This window comes from Vulpes lagopus, chromosome 19 (genome assembly GCF_018345385.1).
Source record: "Vulpes lagopus strain Blue_001 chromosome 19, ASM1834538v1, whole genome shotgun sequence".
NCBI lineage: Eukaryota > Metazoa > Chordata > Mammalia > Carnivora > Canidae > Vulpes > Vulpes lagopus.
Window position 1 is genome coordinate 14,245,009 of NC_054842.1, and position 13,180 is coordinate 14,258,188.

The window sequence follows — 13,180 nt, forward strand, 5'->3', positions numbered from 1 at the left end:
ACAACCTGAGCCAAAGGCAGACGCTCAACCACTGAGCTACCCAGGCATCCCTAAAAGTAATGAATTCTAAACAACAACAATCATTCAGTGAGAATGTATGGTGAGTGCTAGAGAAGAATAAGAGAGAAGATTCTCCCTCAAAGAATCTTCATTCTAATAAGGGACACACACATACAGTCACAGGTAGCCTGGTGACCAAAGCCACCTGAGTGTGGAAGCCAGGCCTGTTAGTGAGGCTGTGAAGAGAAAAAAGATGGGAAATCTGCCTGGGTTGACTACCTGAAGGCTCAGGAGAGGAAATGGATTTGGATCAGGCATTATTTCAGCATGGGGAAGGTATTGTAGGGCATGGGCAGAGAATGGGAAAACTGAAGGGAGCAGAACAGTCACAAGTCAGAAAAATCTAAAAGCAAAAGTATGTGTGAGGACCCCAGGTCGAATGGAACCAGGGCCTGAGGCATGCGCAGGAACAGAAAGGGAAATGGGGGATGGACTGGCCTCATTCTTGCAAGCAATCATCAAACCAATCTTGTGACTCATTGATGGGTCTTAGGAACCAAGGATACTAATACAGCCTCTGAGCTCAAAGAGAAAGTAAGGGCCATGTAATCAATCTCCTAGGATCCACAGAGAAGATCCATGGAAAGCTATCAGGAGCCACCTATTCAAAATGACATCTGGGGAGATTAAACTGATGGCCATGTATAGGTATTCAAGAGAAAAGGGATAAAGGGTGTCCATGGGCAGAAACCAATGAGCTTCTTAGGACAGAAAACACGAGTTCAGACTTGCGTGGTCGTAGCATGATTTAAGAGTAAAACTGAAACCAAATGGTTATGCATTTCATGTAACGAGGTTCCTGTTGTAAATAAATGTCTGATTGAGAGATTCTGGGTATTAAGATTTACAGTTATTCTGATGAATAAGTTGATATTTGAGGCAAAAGGCAAGTTTTAATGGAAAGGGTTTTTTTCCTGTTTTTTATTTGTTTTGGTTTTTGCTGAGTATAGTTACAGTATCATAAGGGGGGGGAGTCGGAAAATAAAACTGAAAAAATCTGAAAGAGCTGTGAGAACTGAATGTTGTAACTCCTAGAGACCCATGATTCTTAAAGACAAAAGTAATTGAGGTGCAAAAAAATGACCTAATGGTGAATAAAATATAGATATCACTCACTGAAAAAGCCAATAGGGCACTCTCAGAACAGTCTAAAGCAAATGCTGATGGATTCAAGAAAAATTTAGTGAGTTCTCACTTGGCAACAACCAAGTAAGTTTCTTAAGGCAAAAGATTTTTTTTTTTTAATGTTGAAGAGTAGAACCATGTCCTGAAAAACCTGACAGTAACTCATTAATTTATTGGGTACATACTTTGTATACAGCACAGTGCTATATACTTTAAGAAATGCCAAGGTATAATAGCTCTTAATTAAGGCCTACAAATGTGAAGGTGGTCTATGATTAAATGCCTAATGAGTAAACGTGATAAATGCTGTGAGTTCAGCAGAGAAATGGATCTCAGGATCTACAGTTGTTGGTCAAGGGAGAGAGCCCTGGAAGATGTTTTGGGTAAACAGGGTAAAACTGCCTCACTAATTGACTTGACTTGCTGTCAGAGCATTTGCTTCAGTTAGCCTCAGTGTGTTAGCTACATACAGTTAAAAAGGGGCCTTGTAGCTAGGAAGGAATCAAAACACCCTCATAAAACTAGAAGCTACTCTCCCTGCAATCCTTCTCTTCTTCAGTGACAGAAACAAGTCTGATCTGATCCACCAACATTGCTGCAGATCTTTTGATTCCTCTGTGGGAAATGTTTTAATGCTACTGGAGCAGCACTTCTCAAACTTCAATGCATATGTACATGAATCACCTGGAGATTTTGTTAAAATGCTGGTTTTGAGCATTTGGTCTGGAGAGGGGATCAACATTCTGCATTTCCAGTAAATTTCTCATTAATCTGATGCTGCTGGTCACTGGACTGCCCTTTGAGTAGTAAGGTAGTAGAACATCTTCAGGGGATGATCTGAAAAAGCATCGTTTTGGGGTCAGAATGCTTGAGTTCAAGATTTGAACTTCAATGCATATTGGAACCCAAGACAGCTAGATGTTAAATAAGGTTTCTGAAGGAGTGAGAAAGTAGAACAAGCAGGACTTGATGGAGGTGATGGGAAGCAAAAAACAACAAAAAGAAGACTGGCTGGTCTGGGACTCCTTGGAAAAAATAAATAGGTGATAAGAGACGCAATACAAATCATATAATTATAATAGAAATTATAAGAATAAAAGAGTGCCCAGGAAGGGCTGAGATTGTTGGAAACTATTGTACAACAATGTAATTTTAGGGATTTCAGAATAGTGAATGCAAAATGTGACCACTGGTTGTTGTTGTTTTCCCTTTAAACACATTTGAGGTAAAATTTTATCATAGTTTTCCCCCAATACAACGGGTTTTAGAGAACAAAACATAAAAGTGATGTGAAGTAACAAGACAGTCACTCAAAGCAATAGTTAGAAGATTCCTCCTCTGTGCTGTTGTATGCAGACCATACAGAAATGCAATTATGCGGCTCATAGCTACTCCCCTGCCTAAAAAGGCAGTCTGCAACCTGCCAATCTGTAGCAAATTCTGTCTTTTCTGAGAATATTTTAAGAAAAGTGGTGGAGAAATCTTTGAAAGGCAAGAGAAGACTAATTATATTCAGATGAATTTCCTTTCTCTTCCCCAAAACACAGAAGCTCCTTTAGGACTTTCTTTTCCTGGACATAGCAAAGTGTTTCATAATTCTTTTCCTCGGAAAAAACCTTCACAGACACTTCAACCCATTCAGAGGAAGGGGAGAATGAGAACACCATAATTACAAAAGAGAAATGGTATTACCACCAAACCCAAGTAAGCCTTTTCTTCAGCAAGGAAGAAGCACTAGCTCAAGTAAACATGCTATTTAGTTAGGGTGTATGCTCAGGCACCTGTACCAGAAAATTTTCAAAATAACTATGGTTTCTTTTTCTTTTTCAATAGTGGTCATCTCCAACAAACTCCAAGTGGATGTTTGTGGTATCTGTTACGACCTATTATGACTTTTGAGTTTTCTACTTCAATTAGTTAAGGATTAGGTTTTTGAGTCAACTTCAATGGTTTCCTCCACTAAACTGCAAAATGAAAAATTTCAGAAAAAACTGAAAATTTCATCTAGTCCAATTCTTCCCACTGTACTTAGAAGAAAATGACACCCAGTGGGGCCAAGGGACTTGGACAGATCACCTGGACACCTTGGTGGCCAGTATAACATGCTTTAGTCTTCATCAGCTGTCTCCTAGGCAGTCTTGATCGCAAACTAAGGGTCAGATCTAGGTTTCATTCAAAATCAAGGTTCTGTGATAATTACATATTTACAGCTTCTTCTATACTTGACATGGAGCCTCTAAACTAGGAAAATAATGAAGGGTTTAGCTAAACCTGGGGGAAAAAGTCTGGGTTTGGTGATGTAATGATGCAGACTTCAGTCTCTGTATGGGGGTGGGGAGTGGAGGAAGAGGAATTTTTAATTATTTTCTCGGCCAACAAGCAAATCCTACCACTAATCAGAGAGTTGGGCCTTGTGAAAGCTGCAGCTTTTAAATTTCAGGGGCACTCGTTAAGAAAAGAATATAAAAATTAAGAACAGAAATTTAGGTATGAAAGTGAATGTTTAGAATTCAAAATGTTATCTTACAAAGTGCAAATTTTAAAAAGCTACAAATACCACAAATATAAAATTTATTTTTATTAACTCTCTGACAGACCTCTGAAATATGTTTACCATCTTTTTTGATTACATACCCTTTGATTCTCTCTTCCAATGATATTTTGCAATATTCTCTATAAAGAGAATAGAAAAATAATTCAGTCTTCCCACTAGAACTGTTGATTAGAATTTATAATTTATTTTTGAATAGCTTGGAAAAAGTTTCAGCTTCACCATTCATTTTAAGTGATATCCTGTAAATGTTCTGAATTGCCTCTAAATTTGGGGAAACCTCTATCATGTTTCTTTTATGCATGAGCTCTAATACTCAGGCACAGCAAGATTTCTTAAATATTCTTGAATGACACATACTAACCATACTGCCAGCCTCTGTTCCAGAGCCAGGAGATGGGCTTATATCAGAGATAAGCCTTGAAGGTTACATTCCATTCACCTCATGGTGAATCCACCTTGGCATACCATATGTATCCCTCACATATTTATGCACCCTTGAATTCCCCAATCCTTCCAAATAAAGGGCTGGTTTTGCTCAGAATGCCTAAGAACTCCTTGATGGCATAAATACCCCATGATTCATCAACTGAAGTATATTTTTTTCATTTTCCCATTGAGGTTACAAGACAGTCATGATGTTTGATTACCTGGTGTATGAATCAAATGCGATTTTATTTAGCTAAAGAAATTAAATGGGATAATAAATGAAAAACACTAAAGCATTAGAAATATGTTGGATAGCACCATTTTTTTTTCTTAACCCCTATGTTTCCCCACCACCCATGCTACAATAGAGAACAGTTTATGTCAACTGAGGTGACCTAGTCTCAATATAGTATACAACAACTAGAGGGCAGGTCCCTAAACCAGAGCATCTTGATTCAAACCCCAGCATAATTATTTGCTAACTGGGTGTTCTTTGCTAAATTTCCTAAACTCCAGAGGACTTATAATGAACATTAAAAAATCTACCTCATGGAGTTGTTTTGAAGATTAAATAATAGAAATGTAGTGCTCAGCATGATCCAGGCAGTAGCAAGATCTCCTTAAGTGGGTTACATACTTTATTGGGAAACCAGTCCATGAAGGCTCATGCATAAAGCTTCAAAATAAATAAATAAATAAATAAATAAATAAATAAATAAATAAATAATAAATAAATAAAATAAAGCTTCTTCAAGAGAGAGACCCACTTACGGGAGCATGAGGTCAATTCGATTTCGCTATGTAGAAAAGTTTCACAGAGGTTTAGGATGACCAGTAGTCATTCACAAAGCAGCAGTGAGTTGTCCCCAAAGTTCATGAATCCTCTCTAATGATTTACAGCTTTTACAGATAAGACGTGCTATGACATATGCTCAGAGTTTGCACCTGACCCCATATTTTCCTTCAAAACATTCATGTTTGCTCTGCCCATTCCCTGACTCTCTAAAATGCACAGTTTTGACAATCCTATACCTTATATAGTATTAGAAGGGCTTTAGACTTTTTAACACTGTTCTTGTTTTCCTGACAGACACTGAGAAGGGCATGGACCACTCAAACAAATATTTACAATAGTAGAAGAAAACATCCAGATAAGTTTCACCTTGCCCTAGTGTTCCTAGTACATGGAGGAAATGCAACTACAGTACTAGGAAATCTTTTAAAAAAATGCATAAGTGAAATAGAACAATAGTCAAATTAATAGAACTAAGGTTAAGGTTTGTATTTTCCTTCAAGAAGATATAAACTATGAAAAACTGAATTTTGCAAATGAAAATACATTATGATTAAGAATGGAGTCTTGGCTTTTTTGTTAGTGACCAATCTCTCTGGAGAAAACATAATATAATCAACAAAAACTAACTTTGTGACCCAAACCACTGTAAAGGAATGTTATGGATGCCAGATGCATCCCTGGCCTTGGAAGACCCAGGGTGAGGACAAACAGAGGTCCACATACCATAGACCAAAATATCAGAAGTTATAAATCAAGCTGAGAAATGGTTCAATAAAATAGGTTTTGTCTTACCATGACTAACAAATATATCTTACTAATACTTTGGAAGACCAGTATAATTGTAAAAGTCTTGAACTATTCAAGTCCCTCTCTGGAATGGGGTGTTTTGGGTAAACACTGTCCTAGGTCTGGCCACTAATATACCTTCCTCTTTCCACTGCCTGCTCCATACTGGATCAAGAGGTACCTTGTAAGATATGCATGGGCACCCAAGTTGTAACATATCCCTGCACACACCCCACACATACACAGCTATCCCTTGGCCACCCCTTAGGTGCAAAGACTAATGGCTATAAAGGCCCTCACCAAGAGGTACCCAAAGGTCCATATAGTCTGAAAAGCAAACCCAGGGACATTTGAATGGTGAATTATGGTTCTCAGTACTTGAAATGTGATCTAAAAAAGGGAGTTTGGACTTAGAGGTTCAGAGTCTTCTCACCTCATGGACAGGGGTTTGACTTGAGAAGACTAAAGACGGTACCCTCTAAGAGTCAGGGCAGAGGCTCCTCTTGCCCATATACTATGCCTATATTTTAATTGCGCTGAAAAAAAAACACTGGTGGGGAAGTCTCATCATAAAAGAAGAAAAGGAAAGGAGGAAGGAAGGAAGGAAGGAAGGAAGGAAGGAAGGAAGGAAGGAAGGAAGGGAGGAAACTGCACGTCTTAATAGCAGATAGCCTTTCCCACCTACATCCTCAAGAGTCACAGGCACTGACTCTGCAGCTAAACCCGTTCTAATGATCTAAGCTTCAGTCCTATAAACAAAACAAAGACGCTAGGGAACCCTTAAAAGCCTAAGGGGGAGATCCTGAATTGAGTATATCTAAGGAGGCAGGTGCTTTATGCTGAGTACCAAGACCTAAAAAGCTGATCATAGCAAGTAAAAGGCCAGATCCTATCATGAGGAGAAGAGTGTTAACCAACTACAAGTTTTCAAATTAGTGGAACCTCAAAAGTCAAATCATCCGCCATTATGTTGGATAAATTCTGTTCTTTCTGCCCTCACCAACAGTTGCTGCGGCTTCGTGCCTGGAACTGGTGCACAATACACACAGCTTTGAAAATGGTGCTTGTCCAATGGCTGTAAATGGTCGAACCATGGTTCACATGAACTCAGTCCTGCCACCAGGACTCTGTGATCAGACTAGGAAGAGTAGAGTTTCCTTGTAAAGAGACAGCCTTATGTTGATTTTCTGTGGTGCAAAGATAGGAAGGAGGCAGATCATGCAAGCAAAGCAAATTGTGAAATCAGGAGCACTGAAATGATGGTATCAGATGGTAAGTTTTTCCTTTCTCAAACTCGTGGACTCTTTACCCCCTCCCTAACTTCCATCTCAGCATATGTACTCATGGATACACTAAGTAAAAGAGCCGAGCAGTATGCAAGCAGGGCAAGCTGAGAACGCATGCACACACACACATACACAGGCAAACCTCAACTGACCTGGAGCAGACTCCATCTTCCCCATTTAAAAAAAAGATAATAAAACTTATCTTGCAGACTTCTTCTGCAGATGAAATTAGATAAGTAATGTCAAGCAGCTGGCTCAGAGCAGATTTTCAAATGTTAGTTTCTCTTCTCCCGACTTCTCCCTGAGATGAGCCAATGTGCCTGCTCAGCATTCTCAACCCTTCTGACATGCCAGGCAAGGAAGGGGAATCATCACATCGCCTCAGTCAGAAGCAACAAGTACCTGGGGAGCAGAATATTACATGGAAAAGGCACAGCACAAAATAAGAGGTGAGTATTCTCACTACTAATGCGTATCTGCTAAGTCACTTCCACCGAAAATCATGCGTTAAATCTGCCAAAGCTATACCTGCAGAGCTGGAGGGCAGAAACTAAGAAGGTGACAGAGCTATGCTTTCATGTGGAAGTTGGCTAAATAATGCCATGCTCTAGCGAGGAAGTATGTTTCCTCTGCACCCTATTTTAAACTGTTTTGGTGGTTTGCATCAGACCTAAATAATATCCACGCAGCTCTGCGGCATACTGGAGCTGCTACAGGCCCACGCTTCCCTTAGATCAACTCTGCTTCACCGCTTATAAACCAAAACATAAAACCCTGATGAAAAAAGAAACTTAAAAGCTAAATTTAGATTTCAGCACTTCTTTTTTAATGAAAGTCTCCTTTTGACAAACTTCTAGAAAAAGAGAGAGAGAGAGAGAGAGAGAGAGAGGGAATTCAGTATTTACTGGAAAATTTCTTTGGTGAAACCCCAAAGTTTAGGAGTGGCTTAGAATGCCTTACAGCAATTTCAAATGTACAGCTGAAGGGACTGGATAAGGACTTTGCATCATGTTTGTCAGTAGCTGAAGCATCTTTTTTCCATATCTCATCAGAATTAAAAAAAAAAAAACAATTACATACAATAAAAATAGCCAAACTGTCACTGAGATCAGAGCCAAAACTATTCTAACTAAAAGTAAGATTTTTTTTTTTAAGACTTTATTTATTTATTCAGAGAGAGAGGCAGAGAAAGCAGCAGGCTCCATGCAGGGAGCCCGACGTGGGGACTCGATCCCAGGACTTCAGGATTATGCTGTGGGCCGAAGGTAGGCACTAAACCGCTGAGCCATCCAGGGATCCCCTAAAAGTAAGATTTTACCATTCAGAGTAAATTCCCAGTACACAGAGCCTGCCTGGTTGTTAAAATACTTGACCTGGATTGTACTAGCAGCTCCGCTCAACATTTCCTGGGTGCTACATGATTTGTCAGGTACTTTCAGAGATCCTGAATATGGATAAATTAATAAGATACACCCCTTGCCTCTGAGAGGTATGGTTGGCAAAGGAGTCACATAAAGATCTAATTTTGGCTATTGTTATGAGCTAAGACAGAGGCCTGGCCCCAGGAGGGGGCGTTTAGCTCAACCTGGGGCAAACAGATTTCCTTAAGCAAATGACACCTGAATTAAGTCTGAAAGGCTAGGGGAAACTATTCAGGTAGCAGGAGTTCCAGGCAGCAGCTTGAGCAAAGGCACTAAAAAGCCTAAGCTGCCTAGGGTTTGTGTATGCAAGATGACTCAAGGATATACTGGGAAAGCATGAGCCATGGTGGGATGTGAAGTGTCAGAATCAAATGGCAACCAGGTCAGGGAGGATCCTGTGAGGCCTGATTAAGAAGTTAATAATAATAATGAAAGCTGGTATTTACTGAGCACTTACTTTGCTGCAGGCACTAAGCTAAGCACTTCAAAGCATTATTTTATTTAAACTTCACTATAACTCCATAATTCCCATTTTATAAATGGGTTGGGGGGTTACAGAAGGAAAGGGACTACACGGCCATCAAGCTACACAGCCAGTAAATGGAAAGTGGGTCTGGAACCCAGGAGGCCTCTATTCAAGAGCCTGTATCTCTAAGTCACTCCTCAAGAGAAAGACTGGGTGGGCACATTGGGCCCACCACAGTGGCTACAGAATGGAGGACTGGGGTGACCCAAGTGGGGGCCTGCAACATGGTGGGCATAGAAAGGAACAGATCAATGAAAAGACATTCAAAGGGACTGAGAGAAAAAAAACAAAAACACCTAGCACATCTAGTTTACACCCCTCCAAGTGCATTCAGCACCAAATGGCTTTTGAAAAAAAGGGCCTGGAAAATAAACCACCAGTATTCATTAATGTCTCCAAATACCTAGGGTTAAACTACGCATCCTCATCTTTGCCTTTAAAACCCTCCCATATGTTAAACTGTCTTATTCATTTGGGATAGTGTCTCTAGGTCTGAGCCTCCTGCCCAGTATAAGGAGATGCTCTATAAATACTGCCGAAAAGAAAAAATGAGTAATGGTCGTTTATTACAATGGCACCGATGAGACATAATTCTTAATTGGAAAAATGGGGTTAAAAAATAAAGAAAAATTTTAAAAGTTGTGTTGATAACAAAGGGTTGGTAAACTAAAATGGAAACCATGTAGCAGTTATGCTAGCTCCCCAGACAAGAATGAGGATTCATCACGGTGGGGTGCTACCTTGAAAAAAAGGGGGCGATAAATCCAAAGTATGATGAGTATTTTGTATAGATCAAAACTGGTGAAAATTAAAGGAAGTGGCAGAAAAAATGGTTTTTCTAAAATGCAACAGACCAAAGATCAAATTCTGGACCTAGATCTCTAGTCTCTGACCCTAACGAAGAGAAGTACATCATTAACATAATTTTAGGAAAGAAGTTTATCTGTATGACACTTTACCAATACTGAGTCCTCAAAAGAAATTTCTTGTTAGGTATTTGAAAAGTAACAGTCATATTTTTCAGATCTGAAGAGTTTTCTGACATTTAAGATTTTCCCCTAAAGAGTAATTACTTAATTTGGGGCATTTAGGAAGGGTGGATCTACAAAATTAAAAAAAAAAAAATAAGAATTAAGCATATTTCTCAGTGAAGTTTGTTCTTATCAAATCCACTAAACAGAAGATGGACTTTTTTAGGTGGCCTAATAGGACTCCGTTAGCCATCTAATTATCTCATATCTTATCACACAGTAAGATATTTTGAAAAATGTCTTGACGGTTTACCAATTATTTTAGAAAAAATCCTGAAACCGCTTACTTACACAGAAAATTAGAATGCAACTGGAAGTAAGTTTCTCGTTTTCATTATAGCTACCTTCTACCTTCAACTATCTTTGAAAATTTAATTTCAAATGAGTAAAATTCCAATGTTTCCTTAGTTCAAATTGGGCACTTTTAATTCCATCAAAATATGAAATCTGTGGGTTTTTAAAAACTGATCAAAGTCCAAATAAAAAGCCACTGGGCTTTTAAGTTAATTGTTTAAAAAGTATACAGATGAAATGAAACTGACTCATGAACTACTGAGCCTGGAATTTGAAAATTCATAAATCTAATCCTTGTAAACAAAATCTAACAAAATCAGGATCTGTTGATTTCCTCCTTTCGTAACCTGAAACAAAAGTTTTAATGATTTGTAACATACTCAGAAGATTAAGGATGCCACTTAAAATCTTTATTAGCAACATATAAGTCAGTTTTTAAGTGCCTGGAGTATGATCAGAGACACTTGGACATTCTGGTACTGCAATGTAGAACATCGGAGAATGAGACAGTAGGACTTTATGAAATTCAAATTTGTGTTAGGATTTTTTTGTTCACAATAGTCCTTTTTTCTCACTCCATTAAGAACTCCCATCTCCGTGCCACCTTCCATAAGAAACATCATTTTTATTTTTTTATTTTTTATTTTTTTTTAAATTTTTATTTATTTATGACAGTCAAAGAGAGAGAGAGAGGCAGAGACACAGGCAGAGGGAGAAGCAGGCTCCATGCACCGGGAGCCCGACGTGGGATTCGATCCCGGGTCTCCAGGATCGCGCCCTGGGTCGAAGGCAGGCGCCAAACCGCTGCGCCACCCAGGGATCCCCAGAAACATCATTCTTAAAAAGGTCTCAGTCCACTTCCAATACTCTGAAAGGTCACCATTTAGAACTTGGTGCTAATCTCTTCTAGACAACCCAGAAGGTAAGACTGCCTGGGGCCCTCGTGGATGAAGGAGTGCCTGGGGGTGATGTGGGCTGTCAGGGCCTCTACGCTTCTTCCCAAGTTTACACGGGGCATTTCCAAGTCACCAAAGGGGGAAGACAGCGGCAAGAAGAGCCACAGATGAAGGGGATGTCAACTTATCCAGATGGAACCATTTTACAGATGAGGAAGCTGAGGGCCTGAGGCCTTGCAGGTACTCACTTATGTGGATCAGCGCATCAAAAATAAGAAACCTCTAAGGTCGGGGAAGGGGGTGGGGAGTTCGGTCCTTTCCCTAACACATAAGAACTCAATTCCTGCATTTTTCACGTTGGAAACCCTCCAGGCCAGGGAGGACAGTTGGGATTTAGGCTTCCCATTTCCCTCAGAGGTCACTTGCGGGGAACCCTCACCTCCGGGACGGCAGGGCGGTGTCGCCGCAGGCGGCCTGTGCAGCACCCCGCGCCCAGCACCCCGCGCCCAGCACCCCGCGCCCAGCACCCAGCGCCCCGCGCCCAGCACCCAGCACCCCGCACCCAGCACCCCGCGCCCAGCACCCCGCGCCCAGCACCCCGCGCCCAGCACCCAGCACCCCGCGCCCAGCACCCCGCGCCCAGCACCCAGCACCCCGCACCCCGCCGGCACCGAGGGCACGATCCCCCGCCGCCACCTGACAGCCCCGCTCCCCGCCGCGCCCTCGCCCCGCCGACGGGGCAGCCGGAGAACTTTGCTTCGGAAACCGCTTCGTTCCCTGAAACTTTCAGACAGCGGCTCCGGGCCCGGAGGCCGGCCTGGGGCCCCGGGGCTGCGGGGGCTGCGGGGGCTGCGGGGGCTGCGGGGCCCGCCGGCGGGGGCGGGGCGGGGCGGGGCGCGGCGGGGGCGGCCGGGCCCTCGGGTGGGCGCCCCCAGGTGCGCCGGCTGCCCCGCGGCCTCGGCGGGCTCGGCTCCGGGCCGCGGCCCCTGCCTCCCGGGATCCCCGAGCAACTTCGCAAACTTCCCTTTCCGGGGCTGGGGGCCCGCCTCGGACGCGGCCGGCACGACGCCTTTCCTGGCCGCACAAAGGGGGCCCGCGCCCCGCGCCCCGCGCCCCGCGCCCCGCGCCCGCGCCCCCCGCCCCCCCGCGAGCTCTCCTGCTCCGGGCACAGGGAAGTCCCGGCCGCGCGGGGCTGCGGGGCGCGGGGCTGCGGGGCGCGGGGGCCGCGGGCACCCTCCGTTTCCGCCCGAGCGCGGGCGCCGGGGCCGCTGTCAAGCGCAGCGGCCCCCGCCCCCGCCGAGCCCGCCCGGGGCACTCACCCGACTTCAGGACCTGCGGCGGGATCGTGCTGGCGATGCGCGTCCACAGGACGATGTGCAGCGGCCACAGGCCCCGGAGCAGCCCCCGACCCATGGCAGCCCCCGCCGCTCGTCATAGACCGAGCCCCGCGCGCAGCGCTCGGCGCCTCCCCGAGCCCCGGCTGCGCCTCCGCGCCGCGCCCTCGCGGGACCCCGCGCGGGCCGGGCGGGCAGATGCGCGGCCCAGATGTGGCGCCGCTCGGCAGCCGCGCGGGGGCGGGGGCGGGGGCGGGGGCGGGGGCGGGGGCGGGCGGGCGCGGGAGGCCCCCGGCGGCCGAGGGGAGCTGCGCAGGAGGCGGGCGCCGGGCCCGGCGAGCGCGCGCGGGGGTGTCCTCGCTCGGAGCGCGCGGGTGACTCACTCCCCTGCACCGGGCGCCGCGGGGGAAACAGGAAACTCCTCGCCAACAGCTGGGCAGGACCTCGCGCCGCCCGAACGCCTGCTCCCGCGGCTCGGCTTCCAGCCCTCCTCTCTGCCGCCTGCCAATCACGTCCCCGAGACCGGCCCCTCCGAGGGATTCGGCGAACTTGCGGCCGCCCCCAGCGCCCTCGGGGTTCCCGGCTCCGAGGGTTCGCCCCGCGCGGCCCGGGGCGCGCGCTCCGCTCGGGACGGCCGCGGGCGCG

General features: G+C 44.5%; 1 protein-coding gene across 2 annotated transcripts in view; it reads right to left on the minus strand.

The window, feature by feature from the left end:
- Positions 1-12,652, minus strand: part of TGFBR2 (transforming growth factor beta receptor 2) — an 89,166-nt gene extending 76,514 nt beyond the window's left edge. The window contains exon 1 of one of the 2 annotated variants that reach the window (XM_041733584.1): positions 12,521-12,652. In XM_041733584.1, the coding sequence (XP_041589518.1) occupies positions 12,521-12,614 (94 nt within the window). In that variant the 5' untranslated portion in view covers positions 12,615-12,652. Of the gene's footprint in view, positions 1-7,185; positions 7,217-12,520 lie in introns of those variants that run through there. The other variant, XM_041733585.1, reaches the window with a different exon arrangement.
- Between the last annotated feature and the right edge of the window lie 528 nt (positions 12,653-13,180).